Below are 7,213 nucleotides of genomic sequence, written 5' to 3'. Positions count from 1 at the left end.
ATCCTTTCATATAATTTAAACCCTTATAATGGGGACTGGGATAGATACAGGCTGGATTTTAGTGAAGAGGGTTCAAGACCCCTGTATGGGGTTCCGGGGCATCGTCACCCAGAAAAGTTTTAAAATTGATGTTCCGGGAAATGGGATTTCCAGCTTTTTGAGACCAAGTCAGCAGGTTGTAATGTTTGATTTTTTTAAATTTACAATAGATATATTCTTGATCTGCCCCAGGGGGATTGACAATGTCATTTGAGTCTGACAGGAGTAGGGGTATTATGCTAGTGCTGTGCTGAGCAGTTTCGACAAATGTTATTTGTAAGAGCAAAGAACTGGAGATGTTTACCAGTGAATTACAAGTAAACACACCTTTGAATCATACAGCGCCAAGTATTAGTCAAGATGAATCTAATATAGCACATTTGTTCTTGGACTGGAAGAGTGCAGTATGAGCATAATGAATGGTTCTAGGGTACAGTCTATATAATTATGTGTTTTGTGTGATGCAAAATATGAATGTATTTAGGGACAAATTTTAGGCTTGACCTTTTGGAAAGACAAACTATCAGGTCTCTAAGCTTACCTTAAAAATTCCCTGTTTACTTAGGTACTCAGCTGTTAGAAAGCAGTTTGGTCCACCAGGAAAGGGTGAGATTCCAGTACTGGAATATCAAATGCAGGTTTGTGAAGGAGGAATATTGTCTTCTTCTCTGCACGCATTGCAGACCTGGAATTTACATATATGCATCAAACAGTAAATTTTATTACCGTTGTTGAAATGAAATGATCTAAAAACTCTATGTAGAGAGAATTCAGTAATTCAGTAATTACTTTTTTCAATAAGTAGAATATAAACTAAGATTTTAGGCCCTATGAAAGAAAGCATTTTAATTTCTGGCTTATGGTAACTATTAATTTCTTTCAGCAATGGAGACTTATCCCCAAGCTAGCAGCAACATACGCACTAGCATATTTTGCAAGAACTTTCTTTATGAACTTTGTGGAATTCCAAGTCGGTTTGATGATGGGAGCAACAGCTGAAGAGCAAGTAAGTCTGATGATCTGGTATCTAGCTTTTGTCTCCTTTGTTAGCAAACTACACAATGGAAAAATAATGTTTTAATTATGTGACAGTTACATGGAAAGCATTAAAACACTGGTATCAAAACTTGAATGAGTAATTAACATCACCACTCAATAGTCAAATGGCCACTTCTCAGTGAACACCTTGTTGTACAGCGTAATAAATGGTACCTCAAGAACCTACTGGTGCTGCTCAATAATTTGCATTTGAATGGTCACACATGGGTGTTTTATCCACTTGACATATTTTATGATAATACTTCTCAGAAACAGAAACAGAGACCAAATCATTTATTATTAAAATACTACTCATTCTTTTGGCATATCTTGAATTTATCTTTTCAGGCAGATTTGGGACGCGAGATCCATGCACTGTCATCTGCCAGCAAACCACTGGCTGGTTGGGTTGCACAGAGTGCTATTCAGGAATGCCGAGAGGCTTGTGGTGGTCATGGTTACCTTGCAAGTAATTAAATGCTCTTTTATTTGGTGTTTTTAAAAATGCTAATGTCATGCTGAGAATAGATGAGACCCTGTATCTAGGCAAACCAATGGAAAGACTGTTCTCATAGTGATCATTGAAGTTAACTAGTCTGCATACAGATTCTCTGTACTCAGGGTCTGCATAAGTTTCTTATAGTTATGTCAGGAGCATCTGTTCAAATTTCAAGAGTTACTCTTTGGTGATCACTTCAAGGATTCTCCAAACCTTTTTTTTTTCACAATTATTCATTGTTAGTGTGTGTGGAGAAATTTAAATATGCTGGTCACTGCTTAAATATATTAACTTTTCTAAAGATAAGTAATGCTTTTCTAAAGATAAGTAATGCTTTTGTTTTAGTCAACAGGTTTGGTGAGTTAAGAGATGATAATGATCCAAATTGTACTTATGAAGGAGATAATAACATGCTTTTGTGGCAAAGCAGCAGTTACCTCTTGTCTCTTTTGGAAGCCAAGCAAAAAGGTCAGCTCTCACTTTAGTGCCAGCAGTGAGATTTGTGCTACATTAATATATTTCTGTTAGCAGGGTGTTCATGTTTTCAGTTACATTTACTCATGATTTCTTCACAAGTGGGGTAGAGGGAGGCTTGAATTAAGGAAATGATGGTTGAGTAAATTGGCGCAGACTTCACCCTATATGCCAATATGTTAGACTAGGCTGAAAAGCTCGTTTAAGTGTCAAATAGTATGTGTGCAACAGATTTTTCAGCCACAGCTCTCCTTCATTGTATTGATGGGCGTGGTTGCCATGCAAAAAAACCCTGCGACTGGGTGTTGTGGTCTCTAGGACTGTGCCTTACAATTTGAAAAATTGATAAAAATAATTCTTTTTTTTTTCCAGAAGGTACCGATGTCTCCTGTCCACTTCACTCAGCGGACTTCATTAATGACATTGAACAAATCATGACACAAAGATTTCATGCCAAGACGGAAGACGATTGTAGGGAGCCAGACTGTAAGTATAGGCGAGTGTAAACATGAACTGTGGGGTGCGGTCGGGTTAGGGCACTGAGCTGCTGTGATGTCACATTTGATCTTAAAATAGCTGACTAATCTGAATGATATTGTTTCTGTTTAGTTTTAGTTGGAGCTTACCAGTGGCTTGTTTGCTACCTGTTAAAAGAGTGTGCTGCCAAGCTTCAACAAGAGATGTCAAATGGAAAGGTAGTTCATGGCCCGCTGAATTTCTGCCGTCTCTTCAAGTCGCACACTCTCGAGGAGGGCTTGGCAGAGCCCTCTCTCTGTCACGCAACGCTGCGCTCTTTGGAGGATAGCTTTGCGTGACAGAAAGCTACTGCACGCTTAAAGAAGTCATGCCACTAAACCATAGGAAGTTCCTTGCGCCTTTAACGAACAGATGTTGATCTTATTTTTGTTCTATTAAAGGATCCTTTTACCGCCAAGAATGACAGCCAGGTGTTTTACTGCAGGTCACTGGCTTTAGCCTACATTGAGGTAATCTAATAAGTTATCTAGAACCACAACCCTTCTTGCTTCTTAACTACAAAGCATTTCTTCAATCGATTTCTGACCGTTTGTTGCTTTGATAACCATTTTGTTTTTCAGTGCACGGTTTTGCAGAAATTTAAAGAAGCTATTTTAGACGAAGATGAAACTTCACCAGCACTAAAACCAGTTCTTCTCAAACTTTGTTCTTTGTATGGCTTGTCTTCCCTGGAGACACATCTCACTACTCTATACCAAGGTAATACAACGACTGGGAAAGACTACTGTCCGTTTGTGAGTAACGTGCCTCAAGTGAGGTTCCATGTTAACATTTGATTGGTCGGAGAACTTTAAAATCTTTTCATAAAATCTAAACCAAACCAATCACAGCCATAGTAGGTTTTTTTTTTTTTTGCACCTTCTTAGTCGGGAAGACGAATGCACATGTTTTCCCAGAGCAACCAAGGTAGATAACGCGTTGGAAGGTAATTAGCGGGTCTACACATTTTGTAACTTAATTGGGGTACTCGTTCCATGTTATATTTTGCTCACAATTCAAAAAAACTAACGAAGGTCTGTTTTGTACAGGTGGCTTCTGTTGTTCAGCGAACGACGCCAGGATTGTAAGAGCAGCTATTCTTAGTCTCTGCTACGAGGTATTTAATAGGATGGGCTTCTTTCTTGAAATTATCTCGCGATAAATTTTCAATAGATTGCCAAGAAGGAATATGCAAGGCACGGGAAACAGAAAGAAAAGAAACTTTTTCACTTTTTCTCTAGAACTCGTAAAATCAAATCGAGGAAGACTGCCATAGAACACAGACAGGAAATTTTCCTTATGTTCAGTGCAGAAAATCGTGACGATTTTTTTGAGGAACAATTTAACTACTAGGTGAAGTTTATTTTTATGACGTAATAGTCGAAAAGACGTAGCCGAGTTTATTATCTCTCAGATGAGAGTAACTGATAAAAGAGGTTTGGTAGAAACTGTCTTTTTTCTGTTACTCGAAAAATTTACGTTTTTATGTTTGCAACATAGCTGAAAGGTGTTGGGTGCAAAATCCTAAATATGCTTTGCTTTAAAATGTGACATCGTTCTACACTACGCTACACAGCGCAACGTTAAAGTAGCTGAAGACTGAAAATTTACAACAATTCGAAACAATGCTTTTCTTTCATTAAATAGATCATTTTTTGTGTTTTTTATTTCTCTTAGTTAAAAGACGAGGCTGTAGCTCTTGTGGATGCTTTGGCTCCTCCAGATTTTATCCTCAACTCACCCATTGGACACAGTAATGGAAAGGTACGTTAACTCCGATGACAAAAACAGGACATTTTCTTGTGAGTTTTCTTTCGTGCAGTAAATTTGCAATTCTCAGTCTTCGAAAGCTCGCCAAAGATTTTCCCTCCCGCTTGCTACTTCAGGGACGGCGGAGCTGGGGGGGCTGTAGGGGATTTACCCCAATTTCAAGCAAAAAATGCATAAACTGAATAGTAATTTTACAGATATCTCCAGACCCCCTACAAGTTAGCGCCTCTGGGGCTCGCTTGTAAGCCTCCTCCAATTCAAAATACGCTCTGCCATCCCTGTTCTTGTGTGACTCCGGCTCTGCAGTCTTTCCACGGCAGCCTGCAGTTGTTGTTCTTCGCGCGAACGTTGAAATGCTTTAGACCTTAGCTTTTTCTTTGTTTTTCGGTGGTCTTAAATTATAGACTTTTTCTCTCTCCAGGCCCACGAAAACTTACATGCAGCGATCATACAGAACCCAGAGAACCTGAAACGAATTTCCTGGTGGAAGGAATGTCGTCAACTTCCGGTCATCCGAGATCGTAGCAAGTTGTGAAAAGAAGATTCATCGAGAAAATTTGGAGATTTTTTGTCCCCACCATATATGTTGAGATTCGTATTTATCTATATTAATTTAGGTGGATGTTATATATTCAAATCATACAATTTACTCTAGATACCTTATTACATAAAATTTTCGCGACACGTTAATTTCGCGATTTTGAGGTTCGCATATTTCGCGACACGTTAATTTCGCGATTTTGCGAAAATTTTGCATTTTGACTCACTTTAATTTCGCGTTTTTGAGTGAGACACACTATATTTCTTTGTCAATGTTATTTAAGATGTCCCTGAATTTGATCAAACAACTTAATCAATAACGTCCAAATAAACAGAAACGCAACTGATTATGTTAACAGTAACAAGAAAGATGTTCTCACTGTGTCTATAAGGCAATTGAAAGGTTTAAGCAACTAGTGGAACAGCACTACAAGGAGCCAGTAAATGGACAGTGTGAGGATTGTACAAAAGAAGTGCTACCTGGAGTGGAGACGGAAAGCAGTAGTGATGAAGAGGACCAGAACATTACCACAGAATAGTTCAAAATGATTGTTATAAACGTGTATAATGGTAATAAAGTCGCTTTTTTAATTATTGATGTAATGTGAGTCACTTAATTTTCGCATCATGTTAATTTCGCGACATTTAATTTTCGCGTCACTTAAGTTTCGCGATTTTTTTTTAAATCGCGATATTCGCGAAATTAACGTGTCGCGAAAATTTCATGTAATAAGGTATTTAACAAGAGATATGATCAAAGTCTCTTGTATTTAATCGTTGAATGAGCGGTAGAAAAACACCGTACAAAGTTTTTATTTCATGTGCGGCGTTTAATCAGTTAGGCCTTCTCAGAATTCGTGTCCTCGACATAACTTAGTTGCGTCCGAAACGGATTGGACACGCGACAAGATTAAGATTAGGTATATTGAAAAGACCTGAAAACAGACACATTGAAACTGGTCACAAAACCCGGGACCCGTCCACACTACGCCGAAGAAATTTGAAAACGCTGCTTTATTTCTACGGTTAGGCCTACCGTCCACACTAATCCGTCCCGAAAACGGTGCTTTTCGAAAACGCTCTTCAAACCGGAGGAATTTGAAAACGCCGGCTTTGCGTTTTCGTGTGGATGGAAATCGATTTGAAAACAAAGCTTGTTTTCGAAAACGATAAACCACGATAATCAGGTGGTTTCCCTGCTCGGGTTTTCCTTAAACACAATTCCAAAATGACCGGTGATTGCTGCGGTTTCAAATTTCCCAGTCAGTCGTTCAACCCCTGAGAAGATGGCACTCCTGGAGTTTACTTACCCCTTCAGTTTAAGATTAGGAGTTTTCAAGAACCTTCATATAACAGTTCAATAAATAAAGTCAGTGTCCACTGTTCCTGTGATTTGCCGATGTGAAAATGTGTGTGCGGCAATTGCATAACTTTGATTTCTACTCGAAAATACGCCCACCAAGAGACAAGAGAGGGGAAGTGGAGGAGAGACTCGATCTGTAGCTCTTGAACCTCTTTTCACGTGAGCCAGATTAAACGAAAAGAAGTGGGTCAGTTTAAACAGGGTGTTTTCCACTACGTCACTTAGCATCTTTTCCATCACAATAGATATTAATGATAATAGATATTTCTATAGCGCCTGTCGAGATCTGTTCTAAGCGCTTTACAAAGGTAATAGAGCTAAAAAGAAAGTTCTACGAGATAAAAATACAGAGTATAGTGATGAAAAGAAACGTCTTCAGTTTACGTTTAAAGAGATTTAAATCATCACATGAACGTATATCATTGGGTAGTTTGTTCCAAAGTTCTGGAGCTGAGACAGAAAAAGCTCTGGATCCATAGGTCTTTAGGTTAAAGTTGATAGGGTTAAGACGAAGCGTGTATAATGAGCGAAGTGTAGACTTTGGTTCTAGACGATGAATATCGAGTTATCAGTTCTTGAATGTAGGTAGGAGACTGCAGGTGGAGGGCCTTGTAGGCGAGAAGTACAATTTTAAATTTGATTCTTTCAGAAAGGAAGGAAGTGAAGCCAGTGAAGATTGAAGAGAATGGGGATGATGTGATCGTACTCACAGGAACCTGTGATCAGTCGAGCAGCAACATTCTGTAAAGATTGGAGCTTTCCATGCCCCATACTTCCTTCCCTTCTTTTTTCCCTCTCTCTCTTCGACTGGTAAATCTAGCTATTAAAACATCTTAATGTTTTATATGTGTAAAACCTAGCCTGAATCTTGTATCTTTGCCTTAGAATCTTTACAGAAAACGTAACACTGCAGAAACGGCTGGTCTGGTATTTTACCGACGGCTTTTACTCTGTACTGCGGCATCCAGACTCTC

The 7,213-nt window shown here is 38.8% G+C and overlaps 1 protein-coding gene across 3 annotated transcripts in view; it reads left to right on the top strand.

Annotated features, from left to right (window-relative positions):
• The window catches only part of LOC145462802 (peroxisomal acyl-coenzyme A oxidase 3-like), a 12,960-nt gene extending 5,810 nt beyond the window's left edge, over positions 1 to 7,150 (top strand). The window contains exons 6-17 of one of the 3 annotated variants that reach the window (XM_081446416.1): positions 605 to 677; positions 923 to 1,045; positions 1,426 to 1,546; positions 1,922 to 2,044; positions 2,423 to 2,536; positions 2,660 to 2,745; positions 2,968 to 3,036; positions 3,148 to 3,286; positions 3,616 to 3,683; positions 4,244 to 4,330; positions 4,758 to 6,982; positions 7,125 to 7,150. In XM_081446416.1, the coding sequence (XP_081302542.1) occupies positions 605 to 677; positions 923 to 1,045; positions 1,426 to 1,546; positions 1,922 to 2,044; positions 2,423 to 2,536; positions 2,660 to 2,745; positions 2,968 to 3,036; positions 3,148 to 3,286; positions 3,616 to 3,683; positions 4,244 to 4,330; positions 4,758 to 4,871 (1,117 nt within the window). In that variant the 3' untranslated portion in view covers positions 4,872 to 6,982; positions 7,125 to 7,150. Of the gene's footprint in view, positions 1 to 604; positions 678 to 922; positions 1,046 to 1,425; positions 1,547 to 1,921; positions 2,045 to 2,422; positions 2,537 to 2,659; positions 2,746 to 2,967; positions 3,037 to 3,147; positions 3,287 to 3,453; positions 3,684 to 4,243; positions 4,331 to 4,757; positions 6,983 to 7,124 lie in introns of those variants that run through there. The other 2 variants (XM_081446417.1, XM_081446418.1) reach the window with 2 other exon arrangements.
• Positions 7,151 to 7,213: the final 63 nt, after the last annotated feature.

This window comes from Orbicella franksi, chromosome 12, assembly GCF_964199315.1.
Source record: "Orbicella franksi chromosome 12, jaOrbFran1.1, whole genome shotgun sequence".
Taxonomy (NCBI): Eukaryota; Metazoa; Cnidaria; class Anthozoa; order Scleractinia; family Merulinidae; genus Orbicella; species Orbicella franksi.
The sequence above is the reverse complement of the archived record's forward strand: the minus strand, read 5'-3'. Positions and strand labels throughout refer to the sequence as shown.